The 25,892-nt window shown below is 46.0% G+C and overlaps 1 protein-coding gene across 1 annotated transcript in view; it reads right to left on the reverse strand.

Moving 5' to 3' along the window:
* Positions 1–1,496: 1,496 nt before the first annotated feature.
* The window catches only part of plod1a (procollagen-lysine, 2-oxoglutarate 5-dioxygenase 1a), a 29,080-nt gene continuing 4,684 nt past the window's right edge, over positions 1,497–25,892 (reverse strand). The window contains exons 3-19 of the mRNA XM_078425710.1: positions 23,976–24,112; positions 23,154–23,317; positions 22,218–22,330; positions 22,014–22,077; positions 19,923–20,020; positions 19,627–19,725; positions 17,504–17,635; positions 16,804–16,925; positions 16,002–16,106; positions 14,306–14,431; positions 12,247–12,388; positions 11,941–12,054; positions 11,385–11,450; positions 9,979–10,083; positions 9,576–9,722; positions 6,940–7,065; positions 1,497–4,016 (exon numbers count right to left, since the gene is read on the reverse strand). Of these exons, the coding sequence (XP_078281836.1) occupies positions 3,861–4,016; positions 6,940–7,065; positions 9,576–9,722; positions 9,979–10,083; positions 11,385–11,450; positions 11,941–12,054; positions 12,247–12,388; positions 14,306–14,431; positions 16,002–16,106; positions 16,804–16,925; positions 17,504–17,635; positions 19,627–19,725; positions 19,923–20,020; positions 22,014–22,077; positions 22,218–22,330; positions 23,154–23,317; positions 23,976–24,112 (2,016 nt within the window). The 3' untranslated portion in view covers positions 1,497–3,860. The remainder of the gene's footprint in view (positions 4,017–6,939; positions 7,066–9,575; positions 9,723–9,978; positions 10,084–11,384; positions 11,451–11,940; positions 12,055–12,246; positions 12,389–14,305; positions 14,432–16,001; positions 16,107–16,803; positions 16,926–17,503; positions 17,636–19,626; positions 19,726–19,922; positions 20,021–22,013; positions 22,078–22,217; positions 22,331–23,153; positions 23,318–23,975; positions 24,113–25,892) is intronic.

A 25,892-nucleotide genomic window follows, 5' to 3' on the forward strand; every position in this document is an offset into this window, starting at 1 on the left:
GTGATTTGGTAAGATTAATTTTAATTTTGAAAATATGAATCACTCAAAAGTTACGTCCAAGTTTACTCGCAGATGAGGAAGATGTCTATGATCTTATAAGAAAATAACTGCAGATGCTGGTACAAATCGATTTATTCACAAAATGCTGGAGTAACTCAGCAGGTCAGGCAGCATCTCGGGAGAGAAGGAATGGGTGACGTTTCGGGTCGAGACCCTTCAAAGTCCATCCCTTCGGATCGAGACGTCACCCATTCCTTCTCTCCCGAGATGCTGCCTGACCTGCTGAGTTACTCCAGCATTTTGTGAATAAATGTCTATGATCTTGCCTGGTTGAAATGTCAGATGGAGGTCACTGCAGACAAATGTGAGGTGGTGCATTTTTGGTAGTGCTAATTAGGCTAGGACAACCATGAATGGAAGTCTAGAAAAGCTGGACCTAGGGTCTGTGGACCCAAGTAGAGGTTGATTGATTCCTGAGGGTGGCAACACAGGTAGATAACATGGTTAGGAAGACATAGGATACCGGCCTTCAATGTTCACTGAATACAGAAGTAGGAAGGTTATGTTCCAATCTTGGTCAAATGTCTGCCGGAGCACTGCATAGAGTTCTGGTCAACATGCAAGAGGAAAGTTCTGGAGAGGGTGCAGAGTTTTATCAGGATGGTGCCTCAGAGGATGCTGTTCAGTTATAACGAGGGGCTGGAGAATCTAGGTCTCTTCTTGGAGCAGAGGAAGATTAGAGGGGACATGATTGAAGTTTATAAAATTATTAAGGAAGTGGATATAGGAAATTCCAGGAAACTTTCCCCCATATCAGAGGGAGATAAAATTATAAAAGGTGGATTTAGGGTTAAGGGAAAGAGGTTTATTGGGGATATGAGGGAAACCATCTTCGCCCAGTGAGTGATGAGAACCTGGAATGCACTGTCTCAGAGAGTGGTTGCAGTTGAGTTGCTGACAGCATTTAAGTGTCTGGATGAGCTAGACACTTGGATCGCTTCAGGCATAGGGGACTGGACCAAATGGTAGGACATGGAATTAATGTGCAAGGATGCCCACTGGTCAGCATGAATGAGTTGGGCCGAATGACGTCTTTCCATGTCATACGATTTTGTGACTGATCTTAACTGAGTTATTAGGAATGTTAGTTAGGCTGATGAAATGAACTCAAAGCTGAAAAGCTGAAAAGCTGACTTAGAAATGTGGAACGGGTGAGTCAGATAAATGAAAGCCAATTATTACAGGTATCTTCTTGTAATCAGTTTGTGGCAGATGCTGAATGTATGGCTAATGCCATTAAACCAAGCTACACACTTTAAAAAATCATTTTCAAATGGCAACTGATAGTTTCTCCCATTTATGTATTACACAGCAGTTTCTCATTTTAAGTTCTTCCCAACACAAAACTGGTGGACAGTCCATCGACAATATTAACATGCACATAAAGCTTGAATAACTCATTGCCAATCATTCCATTCAATTGCAGACATACAAGATAAAACACTTTTAGAAAATGCTAACAGCCAATTTGTTAAAGTATAAGTTTTTATTTTGACATTATATGGGACCCACATTTTTTTTATATTTCAGATACAGCGCGGAAACAGGCCTTTTCGGCCCACCAAGTCCGCACCGCCCAGCGATCCCCGCACATTAACACTATCCTACACACACTAGGGACAATTTTCACATTTACCCAGTCAATTAACCTACATATTTTTCTCAAATTTTCTTTCTGTTCATCCTCCTGTAGAGAACGTTCCATCTCTGACTGGAATTTAGGAGATTCTATACTTGCAACGTTTTGTGTGCAAGGTTTCTCCATCTGCTTCTACCCCCTCCACCCTTATTTATTTATAATTTTCTTAATGTAGTTACAATTCTCACCAATTCCCATTAATCACATTCCTAACACAGCTAATAATTCCCAGTCAGACTGGATGTTTACTGCATGAATACTGTAGCTGTAAACACAGCAAGTAGATGGCACTAGCATTTCAGTGCCAAGTTGGGAGCCTGTTACTAAATTTTTAAACACTTATCTGTTCAGAGATAAGACAACTGATTTCTGTGATGGGAAACACTTGAAATACAAGTAAAAAAGGAAATAATTGTGATGAGTCTTTGACTAATAAATGGAGCTAAGCCAGAGAGCACCTGGGAAAAACAAGATGGTGCAATATTTGACTAAGTATGCAAAATGCTTGACATATTCTCAAACTGTATTAATGCAGAATAATTGTTCAGAGGATCTATAGGCAGTGAACACAAAGTTTCTACTGAGGGATAGTTAGCAGGGTGCTTGGCAGTTCATTCCAACACAGAGAGAATCACATAATGGCTTGACCTTTCCACACATATACCGATCAGCCAAATCATTATGACCACTGACAGGCGAAGTGAATAACATTGATTATCTTGTTACAATGGTACCTGTCAAGGGGTGGGACATAGGCAGCAAGTGAACCGTCAGTTCTTGAATTTGATGTGTTGGATGCAGGAGAAATGGGCAGAAGTAAAGACCTGAGCGACTTTGACAAGGGCCAAATTGTTATGGCCAGACGATTGGGTAAGAGCACATTTGAAATGGCAAGGCTTGTGGGGTGCTGTGGTGAGTACCTACTGACAGTGGTCCAAGGAGGGACAAACCGGTGACAGGGTGTTGGGCGCCCAAGGCTCATTGATGCGCGAGGGCAACGAAGGCTAAACCGACAGAACGTCTACTGTGGCACAAGTCACAATTTTTTTTAAATCATAGTCACGGGAGGAATGTGTCACAATGCATCGCACCCTGCTGCTTATGGGGCTGCACACAGAGGACCAACAGCATATTAGGCAGGTGTTCATAATGTTTTGGCACATCAGGTCATAATGTTTTGATTGATCGGTGTACATTTAACCATTTTATAAGCAACTTTTCTTTTACACACTGCAGTAGTGGCCCACGAGGCAGTGTATTGTGATTCTTGCATCATTTGTGTGAAGAGATAGTTCATCCTTTCCTGTACCACTAATTTTGGTCAAACTTTAAAATCTCAACTACCTGTTGTGGAGTAGGAACAACGTGAAGTCAGATCCATTGCCCATCCTTTGCTGCAAACCGTACTAATCAAATATTTTTGTTTGCCCTCCTTACTTTTTTCCTCACCATCTGTTCTCCACAGATGTTCAGAGCATAAGTGAAACATTCCAACTGATTCTAACCTGTCAAACCATGGGCCCCACATGTGCATGTTGTGTGGGCACATGGTCAAAGCCATTGTAGTCACTCTCTCCTCACCCCTGACTGTAATGGTTCAGCAGCACAGACCTGGGACTGAAATCCAGGGCAGATGCAGAGCTGGAACCTGCCAGCTCCAAAACTACTGATTCCACCCAACTCAAACCACAGTGGGATGCCATAGAGTTACACCTCCAGCATCCATGGGTTACAAACTCTCCAGTTACTATGGAAAGGGTAGCCTCTACCTTGAGAATTCTAGGTAACCCGGTCGGATTATTATATGGGGCAATTGTATCTCCAGAATCCCTGAGTTAGAAACACACTGACTATTATGTGATAGGATAGATCTCTAGTCAGGTTTCTATGGAACATGGTATCGCTGTATTGGCTGGACTTCTGTGTAACATGTCACTCGAGATGGGATTTGATTATTCCAATATTAACTTTCACAACTGACAAATACACCGGCTGCAACTATCCATTAGAACGTAGCACCTAAAGAAATTTATTAACCATTATGTACAGGGCAGGGATGCGAGCTTCCCCTGCTGCAATATCTTAAGGAAGAATAGGCTGAAGTTTGTTGCAAAATGACATCTGTAATAACTTCCGCTGCACGACCTCAGATGTAAGCACTTTAAGGGTCAATGAACGAGACAACGATATATCGAGTTCCTTTGGTGGTCGGAAGACCCTCGTGGTAATGAGTTAGTCGTCCTGGGTGCAAGAGGGCCCAGCCCTTCCGAGGAGCTTGAATGGAACAGTTATACCTGATGAACCTGCAGCCACCACCCTGCAAAAGACAGAATGACCATCAGCTTAAACAGCAATATTACCACTTCAGACCCAGTCACACTTGGACTGGGTATCTGTTACACTAACCTGGTGTTGATAGGGTAAGGATATAAATCAGGAAATATGCCTGTGTTTACTGCGGTCATATATTGTCAGGGCAATCAGTCCTGCTATACACATTGTACAGAGTAAAATTCTAGACACAATTACACACTAAATCATGTAGATGCTGGGATCTTGCATAGAGTGCAAAGCGCTGGAGTCACTCAGCACGTGAGGCAGCATCTCTAGCGACGTGGATAGGCGTCGTTTCGTGTTACTCCAGCACTTTGTGCTCAATGCACTGCCAGTTCTGTGGGCTAACACCATACGGGCAAAGTAAAATCTGGATGCAGTATTCCTGCAACTAACTGGATAGAGTCAAAAGTGAAGAGGGAATCTTGGGAAATGTTTATATGTGCCCTCAACATGGAATAGAACGATAAAGAAGCAATAAATTAACATTCACCATGAACGGAGGTCCGAGGGTAAGAAGGTTATTATTAATTCCTCTCTACAGAACATTGCGTTGGTAATAGACGGCTGAAAGGAGGCAGGATCTTCAGCTGCACTGGTCTAAACCGGAGGCGGAGTTGTAATTCAAACGTGTGAGTCAAATTACCCTTTAATTGTGAATCAGTTGTTTAGCTTACTCGACGTATGAGTAAGCAGGCACTGTCAGCATTCATACCTCACCCGTGGGGAAAACAACTCGTAAAATTGAGCACAAGACAAATGTCAACCTTTACAAACTTCCCTAACACAGCAGCATCCAATCAGATGAACATAACTTATTCCCTCTTCACATTCAGATTCTGTTCTGGCAACTTTCAATAGCAATAAATACATTTTCTCCTTGAGAACTCTCTTCCCCTTACAGGTAAATTATTCATCTGGTCACCAAATTTCCAAAGTGTAATAGTTATCCTTCAACTTAGAATCAACTTGAAGTTATCCTTCAACTTTGTACTCTGGTTCACAAACTGCACGTTTATTAAAAAGTGAATTTCAACAGTTTTTGCTTTCACATTTTTGTTTAATCTTCAAGCTCAGATTTATATTCTCTTTGAGATGCTCACTGTTTGTGCAGGGATCTCTGCACTATTTTCCCGTAATAATCCCTCAGTTAACTTGGAAAAATGAACTGAGAAACACCAAGTATCAGATATACAAAGTGAGACACTGAGGGGGTCAGATAACAGACACACACACAAGAGGGTCAGATAATATAGTAACACACCAAGGGTCAGATACGCAGACATACAGAGGGTCAGATACACAGAGAGACACACCAAGGATCAGATACACAGAGAGACAACGAGGGTCAGATACATAGAGACTTACAGAGGGTCATACACAGAGAGACACACCAAGGATTAGATACACAGAGAGACACCAAGGGTCAGTTACACAGAGAAACAATGAGGGTCAGATACACAGACATACAGAGGGTCAGATACACAGAGACTTACAGAGGGTCAGATGCACGGAGACATACAGAGGGTAAGATACACAGTGACACACCGAGGGTCAGATACACAGAGAGACACCAAGGGTCAGATACAGAGAGAAACAACGAGAGTCTGATACACAGAGAGACACACCATGGGTCAGATACACAGAGAGTCACACCGTGGGTTAGATATATAGAGGTGCACCCAGGATCAGATGGACAGGTGAAGGGCTGATGTATTTTGTAACCCTCTCTGAAGGACAGAAGTTGGATCCCTAACTATTCCACATCAACTAGAATGAAATCCATGAATACTTTATTGGTTTTTCTCCTCAAAACCCATGGGAAGAGGAGTAGGGGAGGTTCATCTGATCAACTTCAATGTCTGAATTATGGTAGGAAATGTAAGTAAAACAGGCAGGATTGGTTGGAAAAGGAAGACCTGCAATTAAGTTAAACATTACATGTAAAAAGATCCAGATATTGAGGTCATTTTCTATTGATAACTTTGTGGTTTCTGGAAACCTTCTGGGGTTAGAACCCAATGTTAATATCATAACTGGAAACAGGAGCGTGATTCAGATTTCCCTGGTAGTAAAGATTATTACAAATAAATATATAAACATTCGCCTATGATAAATCAGCTGTATGTATTATCAATGACTAATAGTTTGGTCCCTCTGATGAGCTAAGCCAGAATCTTGACACATCCTTACCTTCCCCAGAGTATTAAAGATAAGCATTAGTTGAATAATCAAATGGCAATCTTCACTGATCATTAATGATTAGATCACCCATGCACCCGCTGAATCTGGAACATTCCACAGCTCGAACACATCTTCAGAAAGTCATAAACATGCAAGATCAGAACAAAGAAGAAGAATCAATTTACCACACTCTTGAGGACTTTGCAGGGAGCCACTCAGTAAATGTCAGTGTAAATCTCAGAGCCATGCTTGACATCTCAGTGCAGGATCCTGTGGAACAGCCCATGACACACGCTCCTTACACGTGTACAGAGGGGATCAGATTGGCCCGTCCCATGCAGCCAACTTACAACTTACCTGATAGTCAACTCCAACCTTGTTGAGTGCAATGTTTACAGTAAAAGTGGAAGCGTCATGATGTGGCATTATAGATGGCTGTTCATCAGGTTTATATCTAACTACAAAGGCCAGGTCAAACAATGCCTGCAAGAAAGAAGAGGGGCCTGAAGCAATACCATGCAGCATCCATTAAAGAGCAGACACTGGGTATAGAGGTAAAAACCCCATCTTACAAAGCCCTGTGTTCCCAGGTAGTGTTTGCACTTGGGCCTCAGCTATCTCCATTGTCATGAGAGTTCAGGCTTTGCACCTCTCCTGCACCTAGGCCTTAGGCTCCTCCATCATCACAGGCAATTCCTCCAGTGAGACTGAACTGGTTTTACCTCATAATCAACTCCTGCCTTGTTTAAAGCTACGTTAATAGTGAAGGTTGAGGCATCATGGTGGGGATCAAGCGAGGGCTGCTCCTCAGGTTTGTATCTCACTACAAAGTTCAGAAACGAGTAGGCCTGAGAGCAAAAGTTTAACATGGAAGAAATAAAACCAACATTAGTAACCATGGCGATAACAATCATCAGTTACAACAGTTTGTAATTCATTTATAATAGACTTTTAATGGGTGTGTTAAACTCTTTTTTGGACTTTTATATTCACTTGTCATTCGTCATTTTAATTTCAGGCATTTTGTGTTTTTATGACTGTTGGCGGATCAATTTCTCTCCTGGGATAAATAACGTTCCATCGTATTGTATTGTAATTACGTGTGATAATGAACTGGATTAGTTTAACAATTAGTTCCTTTATCATTTTCACAACTACATACTTCTCTCTTTTCTGCTGAGTTCCACAGATGTTCTCTCCTCTGCTCCTTATTCTAAGCATGCCTTAGAGCATGTTGACAACTGTGGAGGCATCAGAACAGAGTCCAGCCCAGCTAGGAGCCAATTGTTCACATACACCTCATGGGAGAGGTCAGGAGAAGATCACTACCTCTTAATCACACTTACAAAAGAGAAAAATATCTCCGTCAGCGTGTATGTGGAGGTGAGGGATAGTGGTTTTTCTCTAATTAATTCGTCATCCCAAATGATGAGACATAAACCTCCTAATTTGTGGAGGAAAACTAGAATTAAAAGCTGCATGGCATTAAAATGTGTGTCCCATTTTTTCAGAACATTTGTTCATTAGTTTATTAGTCATTCTTTGGGGAATTACTAGGGAGGGCGGTTGGACTTCAATTACTAACCCTAATTTTTTTTATTGTGCCTCAACAAACTGCCGAGTCTGGAGAAGTCAGGTCACGGGCAGGGTGAAAATGAAATCATTTTCACCAGGTGTGTGTCACTTCGGTATTCACAGATTTGTAAATAAACACCATGGAAGGCCAGGAACTTTAAACAGATTTAATCTTTTCTGCCTCTATTCTTCAGTTCATTCTCTCAAATGCAAACTGGCGTTATAACCGCAGGCTCTGCTGGAGACAGCGCCTCATCAATTACTGCAGTCACCACGTCGGAGGCTCATGGCAAGCTGCTTCTTGATGTTACGTCACCTGTCAAGGCCACAATTTTATGTGCTTCGAGACGTGTTAATCCTATACCTGTCCCAACATGCTTGCCCTTCAGTAGAACATAAAATCACACCTGCGCAGAAATTCAATCGCCTAAAGCTGTGTTTTCCAGATGAAACATGATAACAACCATTACCAGGTTGTTTCATGTCTCCAGGGCTTTTCTGTGTGAGTATCACTGTTCTGGCCCTGATATAAATTCCATCTCAGCAATGTTTGGGATGGATCATTCCCTGGGTCATGCTCCTTTTGGAGCATTGGGCAGGGGAAGCATAGACTTTGTTATCCCAAGAGCAACCATGGTCGGGCACATCTGTGACATCCAGGATTCCCTCAAATGGGACCACTTGTCAGTTGTTTCCATACATAACTTTCATTCTGCTCACCCTTCCCTCGTGAAACCACAGCCTATCCTCACCAAATCTCTAGCCCATTTCTGTACTTTCTAGAGGCCTCAAACCTTAAATCAAATAATCTGCCCCCATAATCCTCAGAGAGTTTAACAGAGCTCTCAGTCACCCCAATTCTGGCCAGGTAACTAATCCTGGCTACAATCCCCTTCTGCCCCAACAAGGCAATAGTTCTGATGTCTTCCCCAATCTGCAGGACTCCACAACCAAGCCTCTACTGTCTCCCCCCACCACAGTGCTTTGACACGAAAGACCACGTATTCCCCCCACCCTCCCTCCCTCCACCCCAGCCATCGCCATGTCAGGAGAAGCTTTGATCTCAACTGTTGCACCTCACACAGTCACAACAGTCTTGATAGGACTGTTGGTCTCCGTGACCATCCGAACCTGGCCTCAAAACCAGCAACCAAACAACAACTTTTGGATTAAGTTTACTGTGAAGGCCAAAGCCACTGCCCTCAGTTCCTGCCACAACACCATTGCCCTGGTGCAGACTCCAACCCTCCGTCAGGCTGCAGCAGCAGACACATGGCAACCAAGAAGGTATAAAGTTTGAACCCCTATTCTACCCCCGCCTTGACCTCCTCAACAGCACTTGACTGTCTCTGCCTCAACTCTCCTGTTGATACAAGCCATGTCCACATGTTCTTACTTCTAGAATACTCTGAATGACTTGCTGACCAGCTTCACCTGTCAGCTCATCCACTGCACTGAGTCCATTAGTCATTCACACTGAACTACATCGATTGCTGGCCCAACAAAAAAAATCAGCAAAAAAATCTCCAACAGAGCTTTCACACCCAAATTTGATCTTGTTGCTCCTAATCTCCGTGACCTTCTTCCCACTGATTCCCCCTTCTGCGGTTCTAACTTTCTGTGCATCCCTCATCTTAGTGACAAATCTCACTTGGCCATTGATATACAGTGACAGTGCGGGTGTGCGGGTTTGATGGGCCGATACACTGATGGCTCTGTCAGCCCAGTGGAGGAAACAAGCACTCGGCCACAAAATGGACTGCAACAGAGCAGTAAAACTGACCTTGGTGTAGTAACCTGGGTAGACTTTCTCCGTTAAAGGTGCAATGTATTCCCTTAAAAACTTCTGCCATTGTTTCTCATATCCGACCTGATTCATGTGAATGTCGATTGTCGGCACGTTTTCATATCCACCCTGAATACGTTTGTCCTGGGACAGAGTGGAAGAAAACAACACTTGAAATATGTGGGGGTGTAGGTCATTTTGACACTGTCACCTCAGCCTTGATGTGTAGGAAAGAACTGCAGATGCTGGTTTAAATCGAAGGTCGACAAAAATTGCTGGAGTAACTCAGCGGGACAGGCAGCGTCTCAGGAGGGAAGGAAGAAGGCGACGTTTCGGGTCGTGGCCCTTGGTTACTCCAGGATTTTGTGTCTACCTCAGCCTTGATCACTGGTTCACTCACCTGATTGCCTCCACTTGACCATTGGCCAAAATGTTCCATTTCCTCAACAATGTCATCGCAGCCTCGCTCAGTAAAAATAGGGAACCAGTATACATCTGGACAAGGCTGTAAAACAACATGAAACAAATGTACAGGATTGATTTCTCTGGAACACCAGCAGTTGAGGGAAGACCTGATATGAAATTATGAGAGGCATAGATAGGGTAGACAGTCAGAACCTGTTTCTCAGGATGGAAATATCAAATACTAGAGGGCAAAGTTAAGAGGAGATGTGCGGGGTGGGTGCCAGGATTGCCATGCCAGGGGTAGTGACGGAGGTAGATACGATAACGTCATTTAAAATACTTTTAGAGAGTCAGATGGATATGCAGGGAATGGAGGGATATGGATTATGTGCAGGTAAGAGTTAGTCTTGGCATCATGTTTGGCACAGACATTGTGGGCCAAGGGTCCTGTTACTGCGCCGCACTTTCTAAGTTTTATGAATCGGTGCCGTGCAGCTGATTGCATCTTCACCCTCGACCACCCATTCTGTCACCCGTTAACCCATCTTCTCCCCATCCAATGGTGCTCCGCTGGATCTGAAGAGAGTTCTTTGTCAATGAAATACTTTCAATCTGTGCCACTGTGTGTAATGATTCGGAACTATGTGGAGTGCCATGGCTTGTCAGCACTTGTAGTCAGCAAAGTCTCCTTTGCCAGGGCAACACTTCACTGTAAACCCAGCGCTGCACAAGGTTTACCGCCACATGCTGTCGTGAGCCACTATTGCAACAAGAGCAGTACACACTATTACAGCATGGAAACCGACCCTTTGACCAGCCAAGTCCACACCAACCATCGGTCACCTTTTCACACTAGTTTTATGTTATCCCACTTTTGCATCCACTCCATACACATTAGAGGCAATTTATAGACTCCGATTAACCTACAAAGCTGCACGTCTTTGGGATGTGGGAGCAATCAGGAGCACTTGGAAGAACCCCACGCAGGCACAGGGAGAACGTGCAAACTCCACACATCCGAGGTCAGGATTGAACCAGGGTGTCTGGCGCTGTGAGGCAGCTGCTCTACCAGGTGTATTGAATTTTAAAAAGACCAGGATGCTGGCATGTTTATAGACTACCATAAAAGGAGTCAAAGTGCTGGAAAGTCACTCAGCAGGTCAGGCAGCATCTCTGGAGAACATGGATAGGTGACGTTTCAGGTGAAGACCCTTGTTATCTTAGTGCTGATATCAGAGTGCATGAGTGAAGGCACATTTCACTGGGCCCAGTTTCTCCACAGGACACCACATTTTATAGTTCTTGATGAGCTTCGATTGCTGGCTACAGTAGGAAGAGTACCTGGTCTAAACTCCTTGCACCACACTATCCAAAAGCTTCAGTTGCAAAGTGGGTTCTTACCTCCAAAAGGATTTTATCTTCAATTATTCTGCTCCAGTTTGGATGAATGTACTTCTCCTCCCAATCCTGCAACGTAACAGAGGGGAATGAACGGGCTGCCTTGGCTTCCTGTGTCCTGCTCACTGCTCCTTCTCCTGATACTGGTCCGAGTCAGTGAGCACCTGGACTGTGAGCACATCTGTCCTGCGCTAACATCACATCTTCAGGAGGGGCCTGTTTCTGAGCGCTATATTTAATTATGCTTTGATGAAATTAATTTTAAATTGGATTCGTTAAAATTTCCAATTATTATAGCACAGGTAAATAAATAATAAGCCAAAATATATGGTTGCCCTCTCTGGGCTCCGGTACTCCCAGTTATCATGAGTTAGATCAGAGATTGTTCCATACACCCGTGTCCCATTTCTCTCAACACTGGGCTCTAGTGAACCCCAGCTACCCAGGCGAAGTTACAAACCTAAAGGAATCAGTCCCAAAGATTTATTCAGTGACAACATTAACAAGCCCATTATTCCCCGCCAGACCTGCCCTTTTTTCCAGTCTGCCATTAACATACCTTTTGGTTTTCATCAATCTGCCAGAGGTCATTGTGAAGGTTACCAGTATGACAGTTTTCTACAGAGAGAATGTGTCCAAACACGTGCCTGTTGGTGACATGCATGAAGATTCCCTGCAGAAACAGAGTTGATTAGTAACAAACGTTAGGGTTAAGAGGTAACTAAAAGACATCTTCTCCCTGCCCAGCAGACAGGTCTCGATTCCCACACTCCTTCATTCTCTCAGTTCCGGACAAGGGCAAACGTTCCCTGGAGTTGTCTCAACGCAGGAAAACTCCCATCCCTGGGGTCAGCCAGGCTCTCACCTGTTCTCTGACGTTCTGACAGAAGGCCATGTCTGCGTCCAGCTTGGTGCTGTGGTAGAGATCTCTCTCGGTCAGGTCTGACCGCAGCAAGGAGCCATGGATCAGGTACACACTGGAGATATATGGGACATTCCACACACCTCTGCAGCGAGAAGAGCACAAAGAACAGACAACTTAATCTCCAGCTCAAGAATCAAGCATGTCTAATTGTCCCGTGTACCGACGACAGAAAAATTAAATTCTTACTTGCAGCAGCAAAACAGGGCATAAACACAATCCACATAGATAAGTTCATATGTATATATATGTGTGTGTGTGTACCTTCACATATAATACATGTACCGTATACATACAATTCATAAGTTCATATGATACATAATAAACAAAAAATATATAAATTAAAAACCACAATACTAGTGCAAAAAAGTCCACAGTCCTTAATGCAACCACAATCCATTAAAGTTTGTAGTTGCGGAGGGTAGTGTTATGCGGTGTTCACGAGCCTGATCGCCGTTGGGAAGGAGCTGTTCTTGAACCTGGTGCCAATGGTTTTCAAGTTTCTGTACCTTCTTCCCGATGGCAGAAGTGAAGAGTAGAGTGGCCTGGGTGGTGTGGGTCTTTGCTCACAGCTCACACTGAGAGATGCATGAGCAAATAGTTCAAACACCCGCTTTAGTTTGGCGCCCAGCATGCCTGGAGCCATTGCGATCAACATCGCTGCATTTGATGGGTTCATTGTTGCCCCACTGGGAAACAGATCCATTTCCTCGGTACAGAGCATCAGTGGTGACCATACCAGAGTCATCCAAACATTTCCATCCTTCCCTGGGACTTGGGTTAAATCCAGCTCAGTATCATGAGAGGTGAGGAGAAGGTGGCACAGTGGCGCAGCGGTAGAGTTGCTGCCTTACAACACCAGAGACCCGGGTTCAACCCTGACTACAGGTGCTGTCTGTACAGAGTTTGTGTGTTGACCCTATTATTGCGTGGGTTTTCTCTGGTTGCTCTGATTTCCTCCCACACTCCAAAGACGTACAGGTTTGTTGGTTAATTGGCTTCGGAAAGTTGTAAAGTTGGCCCTAGTGTGTAGGATAGTGTTAGTGTACGGGGTGATTGATGGTCAGTGCGGACTCGGTGTGCCGAAGGGCCTGTTTTCTCACTGTATCTCTAAAGTCTAAAATAATCTTCCTCTGTCAGATGCAAGGACTGCTTAGAGTGGATTCAAACCAGCTCACCTATTCGAGGATCATCCAAGACTTTTTGAACCGGTTAAATATCAGAACAGGGAGCTCCTTCCACCTATTAAACCTGAGATCATGGCTGATCTGTCACCTAAATCTGTTTTCTTGTTCTCATAGCACTGAAGACCAGAACCTACTGCATATCAAACAATACTCGCTCTCACAGACTCAGTGGCAGGACAACTTTCTCTTTACTAAGTCCAAGGCAAGAAAATCTTTATCAAACCAAGGACAGAGCAAAATGTTATTAGAATGACCCTGTTTTTAGACTTTTCATGGATAGTTTTCTCACGGTAACTTTTTTGTGGATCAATTTACGGCTGGATTGGTTTCCTGCACATTCCTTCCTCATTGGACCAATATAATTGGATTTGATACATATTGCACTCATTCATTATTGGAAAGCAAAATATTACCTTATTTACAATTGGATGAACCAGATACTTGAACCATCAAACAGACGAGTGCAGAGAAGGGAATACTGAATTGAGTAACTAGTAAAGAAGCAGTTATATCCAGCTACTATCTACCTCATTGGAGACGCTCGGACTATCTCTATCTTTGATCAGGCTTTACAGGCTTTATCTTGCACTAAATGTTATTCACGTTATTCCCTTTATTATGTATCTGTGGACGGCTCGATTGTAATCACATATTTTATTTCCGGTGACTGGTTAGCACGCAATAAAAGCTTTTCACTGTACCTCGGTACAAGTGACAATAAACTCAAACTTTGGACCGTTCACAAGTTAGCTAGCAAAAGGCACGGTGTTTGTAAAGGAACAGATTCTGAGTCTAAGTTGAAAGACGATGCTCACATTCTCCGTCGATCAACAATATCCACATAATCTTCTGACCGGGCGTAATATCCATCAACACTCATCGCCCCCCAGAAGTTAGACCACAACTTCTTGCGGCGGCCGACCAGTGGAGCCAGTATCGATCTGCAAAGACCAAAACCATCAATGACAATCATAGTCCGTCCCCAAATTCCAGCAGGGCTCCGCTCCCGAGAACCCAAACTCTACTGAAGTCGGAAATGAACAAAACAGTGTGTGGGGGGAGGAGGATCACTGAGACCCTGTGATGGGAGAGTGAGCAGGCACGGGAAGAGTGACCATCAGCCAGCCTCACTGACTCGATGAGTGAGTCCGCTCAGCGCTCCCAGCTCTGCTCAGCTCTAGCCAGTCCCAGATTGTTGTGCTCAGTGAGGGAGGGGCTGGGGAGAAAAGGCACACATAAATGCTCCATTCCCATCCCACAGAAGATGCCTGTAAACCCACAGCAGCTGGCAAATCCCTCCTGCCCGTCTCGCCAATGCTCCTCAGTGTGTGTGGGCTGTCCATAAATTGGTTGTTACCTGGGGAGGACCTGTTTGGAGAACTATTTCTGTCCACAGAACAATCTTCAGAATTCCACAGAATTTGCTTTAATTAAATTCCTGCATCTGAAGAAATGTTTATAATGTTTTTCCTTTTTGAACTGAATGTGCCATATTTTTCAATCAATTCTTACTAATCATCTGTCAACTTGGTCCTAGCTGACAGACTCCAGACTATCCATTGCTATTTCATGAAAGATTTCAAACATCCAACAGCACTAATTCTAACTGTGGTTTATCATTATCTCCCATTCACCTGGATGTTACAAAATAATTATTATCTATGACCAAGACTATAAACGAAAGGATTTGGATTCCTGAACAGGTTATTCTGGGATAAGAGATACCGCTTGGACCTGGCGTTTAAGAGCTTCTTCATTCAAAGCGCCGTGCCAGATCCACCTCCTGACCTTAATACCACCTACATTTGTTCCATATCTTTTATGATGGCAATCTGGCAAAAAACTACCAGTGTCAGGCTTTTAATTATTTACAGAGTCATAACCAATGACTTTTTGTGAGACTTCCATTATCCTTTCTTGAAGGACAGTTTCTTAACTTTTCTTCTGATTTGGTCATGTCCCCATGTCCAAGAGACCCCACCAAAGAAAATGTCCCACCCTTTTTATCTCATCAATTCCTTTCATGTATTCTTCACCCTTTAACCAGACCCACTAACAATTCAGCTCTTGGAGCCCTGGTAACATTCTGGTACATCCATGTTGTATTATTTCCACAAGACACATATCATTTCTATGATGTGCCCAGCATTACATTTGGTTCTGGATTCCACCCTCCAAAATTATAAGGATTAACATATTCCACCAACTTCTAGAACCTGAATTTACTGAACCCTCATTATCACATTTTTCCATTTCTATTCTCTGACAATATTTCAACACAATATTTGCAACAAAACAGTGAGCCCAAAGTTTGTGTCAAAATCTTCTGCTTCAGAAATCTGAACGTGGCCCAGAACTTGAAATGGTTTTTATTGACTCTCAAAATTGACTTAAAATATGTCTTGTTAGAGTTAAGCAATAAAAGTGCTATGTGTTTTAACCTGAAACATATGTTTCTTTAGTTTGGAACATTTATGCGACAGATAAAGTGCGTGAGGAGTTTGTTCTGACCTGTTCTGTTCAATAAGGAGCTTGAGGGCATCACGATTATGAAGCACAACTTCAATATCAACATTGAAGTAATAATCACACGACACATCCTGGCGACACATATCCCTGTGGGAGACAGTGAGATGGTCACAGTTATAACAATTCCTCTGCACACAAACGAACGACCATGTTCAATCACAATGACAAGAGAAACATTACATGTAGTAAACAGCAGATGTGGCATTTTATTTACCTAAACTCTTTACCTTATTCATTCTTCCCACTGCCTAGGCTCTTCCCCCTCGTGTTTGTGATCACTGACACTCTCTACCTCTGACAGTCACAACCTCCACATTTTAACTGTGGACATTCAATCCCTCTGCATCTCCATCCCAACCCAGAATGGCCTGAAGGCTGTGTGTTTCTTCGCCAAGCAGAGGTTCAACCAGCCCACCCCACCCCACCCCACTCCTCCTGGCTGGACTCATTCTCACATTGAAAAGCCTCTCCTCTACCTGCAACCACATCCTCCAAATTGTGGCACAGTGGCGCAGCGGTAGAGATCCTTAGGATCTATTATATCTGCTGAACAAGACGAACAGAGTCTGAGTTTAACATCTCATTCAAAAATTAACACCTGTGCTTCACTCACTCAGAACGGATGCTGAGTGTAGACCTGCCTGTGGCAGCCTAAAGATTGGGTTTGAGTTTCTGGGCTTAAGCAAACAATCTTCAAATTCAGAGGCAAATGTACCACCCACTGGGTCAGAGTAGATGGTACAGTCACTATAAGACACGGTCTCCCGCCCTGTTTGCTACTCACAGCCCCATGTTGCGAGCATCTGAGTTGAGCATCTCCTCCTCTGGACCGATCACTTTCACCTTCTGGTACTTGTCGCCGTGTTGCTCGACGAACTTCCCCACATCCTGCTCGTGGTCCGATTGCTGTTGGCACAGGAGGAGCATCTCAGGGCACAGTTTCAATCCAAGTCAGACTGCCCTACTCTCAGCACCAATATTTCCCCCTGGTTAATTCAGCATCAATCAGGATATCCGGCACATTCACTGGCCACCATTTCAAAGTGATCTTTACATAGGTGGCGCAGCGGTAGAGTTACTGCCTTACAACGCCAGAGACCCAGGTTCGATCCTGACCACGGGTGCTGTCTGTACAGAGTTTGTACGTTCTACCAGTGACCGTGTGGGTTTTCTCCAGGTGCTCCGGTTTCCTCCCACACTCCAAAGACGTACAGGTTTGTAGGTTAATTGTCTTGGATAAAAATTATAAATTGTCCCTAATGCGTAAGACAGTGTTAGTGTGTTGGGGTGATCGGTGATTGGCGCAGATTCAGTGAGCGGAAGGATCAGTTTCCACAATGTATCTCTAAAACTAAAACTAGTCCTCCTCTGGCAGATGATAGACCCAACAGTAAAATAATCAGAAAATGTCAGCACATCATGCCATCACCCTCATGTCCCCCTGCCCACCTCCCTTTACCCCCACCTCTCGCTCGCTCACTCACTGTGTTGTGGATGAAGATTTGGAGATGTTCCTTTGGGTAATTCAAATTCACTAAACGTTCAAAGAAATCCCTGACAAAAGGCGTCAGCTGCTCGATAAAGATACCAATGAGGACAGTTGGAAATTTGTTGTCCTAAATAAAAGAAAGATTAAAAAAAAGTAATAAAATGGCTCAAAAAATAATTCACAAACCGGCATGCAGATCTCAGAAGAGATTGTGTAGGAAGGAACTACAGATGCTGGTTTAAACCAAAGATAGACACAAAATGCTGGAGTAACCCAGCGGGACAGGCAACATCGCTGGAGAGAAGGAATGGGTGATGTTTCGGGTCGTGACCCTTCTTCAGATCTGAGTTACTCCAGCAGTTGTGTCTATCCCAAATGAGAGTAACTAACAGTCAGATATCCCTCCGAATGTTCTGTCCAAGATTTACCCATCAGGTGTTGGGTCCAAGGCAAGTTGAAGAAGGGTCCCGACCCGAAACGTCACCTGTCTATTCCCTCCACAGATGCTACCTGACTGACCCGCTGAGTTACTCTTGTGGTTTTCATTCAAGATTCCAGGTTCGGCAGTTCTTTGTGTCTCGAGGGGTGTTTCTTGCTGTCACTCTGAGGATTAAATATTTCCTGCCCCAGCTGCACTTTTGCAGTTGATACATTTCATCCCCTCCAGTGCTACCACTCCCTTGAACCTCCCCAACACTATGGCCGTGTATATTAACGTGAAATGCAGCTGTTGCTCAAAGACTCGTGGGATCACTATTGCCTTCAGGCACTGTGTCACTTGATTAACTATTTCAACACCACATACATCCTGCTGCTGGAGGTTGAGTATTATTGTCTGTTTGGTAAACAGAGGTGATTTACTGATGCTCTGGGGTTAAGTCCAACCAAGTGGCTCTTACCATTTACAGAGACAATGATGCCCAGCTTGAATTTCACCAGGACCACTCACTTCCAGACCTGATTGTAACCTTGGTCCAGACATTGACCAAGGAGCTAAATTCTCGAGGTAAAATGAGAGTAGTTGCCCTCGACATCAAGGCAACATTTGACTGAGTGTGAACTCAAGGGGTCTTGGTCCAACAGAAATCAATGAACATATACAGGGGAAACCCCCGTGGTTGGAGTTCATCCCTGCATAAAGGAAGCTGGTGTTGGTTCCCAGAGATGGACCATCGCTGCCCAAGGACGTCACTGCAGTGCTTCCCAGACTCAATCATCGTCAGCTGCTTCATCAATGACCACTGAAACCCTCAAGCTCAGCCCCATGCAAGCCAAATGACCTGCTTAATTAGCACCCCATCCTCAACACTCCTTCCCTTCACTCCCAGTGCACAGAGGCCAGCAATATGTGTTATATATATACAAAATGCACAGCAGTTACCAGCTACTCGGCCGGGTTACTTTGACAGCACCTTCAAGATCCACAACCTCTACTACCAAGTCAAGTCAAGTCAATTTTATTTGTATAGCACATTTAAAAACAACCCACGTTGACCAAAGTGCTGTACATCTGATTAGGTTCCAATGGGGAAAAAAATGAAACATACAGTAGCACGCAAACAGTTCACAGCGCCTCCTCAATGAGCCTCAAACGCTAGGGAGTAGAAATAGGTTTTGAGCCTGGACTTAAAGGAGTCGATGGAGGGGGCAGTTCTGATGGGGAGAGGGATGCTGTTCCACAGTCTAGGAGCTGCAACCGCAAAAGCGCGGTCACCCCTGAGCTTAAGCCTAGACCGCGGGATAGTGAGTAGCCCCAAGCCAGAAAGGACAAGGATAGAGGATGCCTGGGAATATTCCCAGGATTCCCGATATGATGCTCACCATTCCTACTTGGGAATATATTTTCAGTCCTCCTTCATAGCTTGGCTTAAATCCAGGAACAACACCCCCCCACCCCCCCTACAGTACCATGGAAGTACCTTTTTAAGCAGAAAGCAGCTCATCACCCCCTTGTCTGGGGCAATTACAGAGAAGCAGTAAATGCCGGCCTTATAGCCAAAATGCACTAAAAGATTGTGGGATATGTATTATTCTGCAGTACCGACCCAAGAACAGCACCACGCACTGCACTCCCCCCCATCCCCCACCTCGCCCCCCAATTCCCCAAAGAATTCTCACCTTTTCTGGCAAACTTATGATGTCTTTTTCACACTCTGTGCAGCCAGTTTCAAAGGTCCACACTTTCGGAATGTAGTTTCCTAAATAGTTGAGCTGCATCTTAAATATAAAATAATTCAAACAATTTAAATAGTCTGAGGTAATAGAGTGAAGTACGTGAGGGAGGTGTAGTGAGCGTGTCGGAACGATGACAGAAACAGACAGTAAAAGTGACTTCACACTGAGCTGGTAACACAGGGACAGGAACGTACACAAAGTGCGAGTGGTAAATACGGCAACCTCAGTCTCGTCCCTACCTTAGTGGGTCCGTTGCCATGGATGATGACTGGCAGCGTGTCGTAGGCCAGGTTCCGTGCCCGCACCCGCGCTTCCTCAAATTTCAAAACCACTTCATCTGTCAGAGAGAAAGAGAGTTGAGGGGAGAGCTGGTGAGGGGAGAGAGATGGTGAAAGAAGAGGTAGTAAGGGGGGGAGAGGTGGTAAAGAAAGAGGTGGTAAGCGGGGAGAGGTGGTAAGGAGAGAGATGATTTGGGGCGAGAGGTGGTGGGGGGAGAGAGGTGGTGGGGGGAGAGAGGTGGTGGGGGGAGAGAGGTGGTGGGGGGAGAGAGGTGGTGGGGAGAGAGGTGGTGGGGGGAGAGAGGTGGTGGGGGGAGAGAGGTGGTGGGGGGAGAGAGGTGGTGGGGGGAGAGAGGTGGTGGGGGGAGAGAGGTGGTGGGGGGAGAGAGGTGGTGGGGGGAGAGAGGTGGTGGGGGGAGAGAGGTGGTGGGGGGAGAGAGGTGGTGGGGGGAGAGAGGTGGTGGGGGGAGAGAGGTGGTGGGGGGAGAGAGGTGGTGGGGGGAGAGAGGTGGTGGGGGGAGAGAGGTGGTGGGGGGAGAGAGGTGGTGGGGGGAGAGAGGTGGTGGGGGGAGAGAGGTGGTGGGGGGAGAGAGGTGGTGGGGGGAGAGAGGTGGTGGGGGGAGAGAGGTGGTGGGGGGAGAGAGGTGGTGGGGGGAGAGAGGTGGTGGGGGGAGAGAGGTGGTGGGGGGAGAGAGGTGGTGGGGGGAGAGAGGTGGTGGGGGGAGAGAGGTGGTGGGGGGAGAGAGGTGGTGGGGGGAGAGAGGTGGTGGGGGGAGAGAGGTGGTGGGGGGAGAGAGGTGGTGGGGGGAGAGAGGTGGTGGGGGGAGAGAGGTGGTGGGGGGAGAGAGGTGGTGGGGGGAGAGAGGTGGTGGGGGGAGAGAGGTGGTGGGGGGAGAGAGGTGGTGGGGGGAGAGAGGTGGTGGGGGGAGAGAGGTGGTGGGGGGAGAGAGGTGGTGGGGGGAGAGAGGTGGTGGGGGGAGAGAGGTGGTGGGGGGAGAGAGGTGGTGGGGGGAGAGAGGTGGTGGGGGGAGAGAGGTGGTGGGGGGAGAGAGGTGGTGGGGGGAGAGAGGTGGTGGGGGGAGAGAGGTGGTGGGGGGAGAGAGGTGGTGGGGGGAGAGAGGTGGTGGGGGAGAGAGGTGGTGGGGGGAGAGAGGTGGTGGGGGGAGAGAGGTGGTGGGGGAGAGAGGTGGTGGGGGAGAGAGGTGGTGGGGGAGAGAGGTGGTGGGGGAGAGAGGTGGTGGGGGAGAGAGGTGGTGGGGGGAGAGAGGTGGTGGGGGGAGAGAGGTGGTGGGGGGAGAGAGGTGGTGGGGGGAGAGAGGTGGTGGGGGGAGAGAGGTGGTGGGGGGAGAGAGGTGGTGGGGGGAGAGAGGTGGTGGGGGGAGAGAGGTGGTGGGGGGAGAGAGGTGGTGGGGGGAGAGAGGTGGTGGGGGGAGAGAGGTGGTGGGGGGAGAGAGGTGGTGGGGGGAGAGAGGTGGTGGGGGGAGAGAGGTGGTGGGGGGAGAGAGGTGGTGGGGGGAGAGAGGTGGTGGGGGGAGAGAGGTGGTGGGGGGAGAGAGGTGGTGGGGGGAGAGAGGTGGTGGGGGAGAGAGGTGGTGGGGGAGAGAGGTGGTGGGGGAGAGAGGTGGTGGGGGAGAGAGATGGTGGGGGGAGAGAGGTGGTGGGGGGAGAGAGGTGGTGGGGGGAGAGAGGTGGTGGGGGGAGAGAGGTGGTGGGGGGAGAGAGGTGGTGGGGGGAGAGAGGTGGTGGGGGGCGAGAGGTGATGAGGGGAGAGGTGATGAGGGGAGAGGTGATGAGGGGAGAGGTGATGAGGGGAGAGGTGGTGGTGGGAGAGGTGGTGGTGGGAGAGGTGGTGAGGGGAGAGTCGGTGGTGGGGAGAAGCGGTGGGGGGGAGAGTTGGTGAGGAGGAGAGGCACTGGGGGGGAGAGCCGGTGGGGGGGGGAGAGGCGGTGAGGGGGGGAGAGGCGGTGGTGGAAAAGCGGTGTGGGGGGAGGTGGTGCGAGGAAAGGGGGAAACAAAAGAATGAACTGGGTCAGAATCCCAACCCTCGCCTACCCAAAGCTCCATTCAGATTCTGGAAGATCCGACACTTGTGGTCCAGAGTAATATTCAAACTCGCCTGGAGAAAAATCAGAAAGACGGCAGCTGAGCATAAGTCGACTTTGCATCGTGGCTGAGGAGAATTAGTGCCAGTTCCGACACATTTCCACAATTGCCCATTGAATTCAATCTTGTTTCATCAGTCCTCTTGGTTCTTACCCTCTTCTCTGGATCCAGGTAGATTTTTGTGTAGAAGAGCTGATCATCATCTTTATCCTGCAGATCCCAGGACTCCAGGAGTTCGTAAAGATTAGGAGCAAAGCCAATAAATCCTGAAATCCCAGAAAAGTAATGACGGTAAATTGCATTACATTGTCATTCTCTCCCTGCCATGGGGAATGTAGAGAATCTAGTGCAAACACCCAGAATACATCTGAAGACACATACACATGAACATATAAATACATCGGTAGGGAAAAAACGGCAGATGCTGGTTTAAATCGGAGGTAGACACAAAATGCTGGAGTAACTCAGCGGGTCAGGCAGCATCTCGGGTGAGAAGGAATGGGTGATATTTCGGGTCGAGACCCTTCTTCAGACTGAAGAAGGGTCTCGACCCGAAACGTCACCCATTCCTTCTCTCCCTCAGACTGAAGGGTCTCGACCCGAAACGTCAGCCATTCCTTCTCTCCCGAGATGCTGCCTGACCCGTTGAGTTACTCCAGCATTTTGTGTCTACCTTCAACATATAAATACACTTGCCTTCATTGATCGGGGCATTGAATATAAGAGTCAGGAAGTAATGTTGCAGCTTTATAGGATTTGGGTTAGACTGTAATGTGTGCAGTTCTGGTCTCTGCATTGCAGGAAGGATGTGGAGGCTTTGGAGATGGTTCAGTAGAGGTTTACTAGAGGACTGGCCTGGATTGGAAGATATTAGCTCGAAGGAAAGTTTGGACAAATGTGGATTGTTTTCTTTGCAGCATCATGTATTGTCTTTTTTGCTGACTGGTTAGCACACAACACAGGCTTTTCACTGTACCTCGGTACACATGACAATAAACTAAACTAAACTGAACTGAGACCATTAAAATCTTCCACTTTGCCTGTTAATCCATAGACAGAATGCTGCACAGCACAAACAGTGAAACCCACCTCCAGAATTGAGGAATCGTTTCCCGTCCCGAACATGGGGATACTTGACCTCAAGGTGGCGATTGGGCCAAATAAAGACTTCGGCGGCAAAGACCACGCTGTGCTTTGTCTGCTGAAACTTCTTCAGTAATTCTTCAGGTCCTGAAGCAAATATCACATCATAGCTGCAAGATATCACAAGAGTAAACAATGAAAGAAGGCTTTGCAAATCTAATAGCATCCATCACATGACCAGCACATCAAAAAGACCTTTACAACAAGGACTTTTAACGTGTTCAAATCACAAAACACTGGAGCCAATTTGCACAAAGCAACAATTCACAAACAATTCACAAAACTCCAGGTGTGGTCTCACTGTGGCCCTGTACAACTGCAGAAGGACCTCTTTGCTTCTATACTCAACTCCTCTTGTCATGAAGGCCAACATGCCATTAGCTTTCTTCACTGCCTGCTGTACCTGCATGATTACTTTCAGTGACTTTCAAGAGAGTTAGATAGAGCTCTTAATGATAGCGGAGTCATGGGGTATGGGGAGAGAGCAGGAACGGGTTACTGATTGTGGATGATCAGCCATGATCACATTGAATGGCGGTGCTGGCTCGAAGGGCTGAATAGCTACTCCTGCACCTATTGTCTAAATATATGAGTGGTCATATAATATGCTCCAGGGGTGATATCAGTTGAGGGATAATGTCTTATCCAGGAGACTAAGGATAACTCCATGTTCATCTCAGGAATAGTGGTATGGGAACTTTTATCTAAGCTTGAAGGAGGAAAATGTTGCACCTTACACGGAATGAGACCCACACTACTTGGCTGTACCTGTCCACAAACAGAATGACAAGGTCCTTTGCACTGGCATACGGTTTCATGGCTTCCTTCAGGATCCGAACTTTCTGCCCCCCTCCTGCAGTTTGAGCCACATCTCCACCAGTCCAGTCTTCGCCCATGCCCAGCACCTGGAAACAAGAAGAGATACAACCTGAGCATCAAATTAACAACCCAGAGGAAGCCAACTATTTAACCTCCGCCAAATAAATACCAGGGAGGAACTGACCCCTTTCATGGGAGCAGGGACTGGCCACTCCGCTGAGCTTGGCTGGAGTATTGCTAGGCTGACTTTGTGTCTGCCTGTTATCTATCAACCCTCAGGATACCTGAGCAATTGTTCTAAATGTCTTTATGATGCACTGAGCAATTGTTATTTGTGATTCACAGTTTGGGGAGGGAGGTTGCAAGAGCTGATTTTTAGAGAGTTGTGTTCAGTTCCAAAATGTTGCACAACCTGTTGTGGAGTTGAGGCAGGGACTATCGCAATGTTTAAGAATCACTTAGAGAGGTTTAGAGAGATATATGGTGGGACTAGTATAGATAGAGCATGTTGGTCAGCATGGGCAAATTGGGCCAAAGGGCCTGTTTCCACGTTGTATGACTCTATAACTTGCTCCTGGGCTTGGCCAAGGCAGCCATTCACAGGTCTAGGCAGCAGCTCATGGAGAGAGTCTTCATCCTGATTGCCTGCACCTCTACTGAGGTTATGATTGAGTCCAAGTGTCCCGAAAGAGTCAATGCACAGTATTCAAGATTTCTGCAGCCACTAGGGTGCATCATAGTTGTAGAAGACAACGTCTCAATTTATTTACATTTTCTTTTTCGACACTTTGCATGAAATAGAATTTTTTTTTTAAATGTAAAAACTGAGCCAATAGGAAAAAAAATCACCAGAAATTTCCTGCAGTCCATCTGTGGTTTCCCAACAGCCTGGCAACCAGCAGAGGTTACTGCTCTGTAACTCTGAGCTTACATGAGGGTATAGGAGGCAATAAGGAAGCTGCTTTTTATTGGAAGAGAATTTAACTCCAAGAATAAAGATCCCCTACTACAAATATGTACGGCCGCAGTGAGACCACGGCTGGCGTACTGCCAATAGCTTTGGTCTCCTTATCTAACAAAAAGGGCATATTTGCTACAGTGATAGTGTAGCAAAGATTCACAAGACCAAAGATACTAGAGGAGCAAGATGGACCACTCCGTTGAAATTGCCTATACTGAAGTGTAGTATGCAAAGGAGCGGAACGTCCGCCATTTTAGTAGGCAAAACCCGCCGTTCGCTATGCCTCTCGTTGTGTAATCAGTGTTTTGGGGGAACGGTAAGAGTGATGATACCATTAAAATGCAGAATATATCTCGTCTATCAATTCACAGATTTTTGTTATTTTTCTTTTTAAATGTTTCTGCAAGTTTTTGCCTACTAAAATGGCGCCATGACATACTACGGTTTTTAGGGTCGAGTGGTCTATCGTGCTCTGCTCTATTATCTTTGCACAAGTCTACATCCTGAGGGAGTAGGTTGGTCGTTTAAGGAGAGACTGAGTAAGGTTGGCCTCTGCTCTCTGGGGTTTCAAATTACGAGGTGACCTAATTGAAGCATACACAATCTCAGAGAGGCCCACAAGGTAGATTAGGTAAACGTTTCCCTAGAGAGAGGAGTCCAGAACCAAGGTGTCACAGTCTCAAAATAAGGGATAGGCTTATTGAGGAGAAAAATATTTGTCCAAAGGGTGGCTAATCATCGTAATTCTCTATCCTGGAGAGCTGCAGAAACTCTGTCATTGATTGCATTCAAAGCTGAGATCTGCAGATTTTTGGATATCGGAGAGTCATATGAAATTGGGAAAAAGTAGGCAAATTCTTTGGATAGAGTGGATCATCCATAATCTAGTTAAATGGAACAGCAGG

Source organism: Rhinoraja longicauda, chromosome 30, assembly GCF_053455715.1.
Source record: "Rhinoraja longicauda isolate Sanriku21f chromosome 30, sRhiLon1.1, whole genome shotgun sequence".
Classification (NCBI taxonomy): Eukaryota; Metazoa; Chordata; class Chondrichthyes; order Rajiformes; family Arhynchobatidae; genus Rhinoraja; species Rhinoraja longicauda.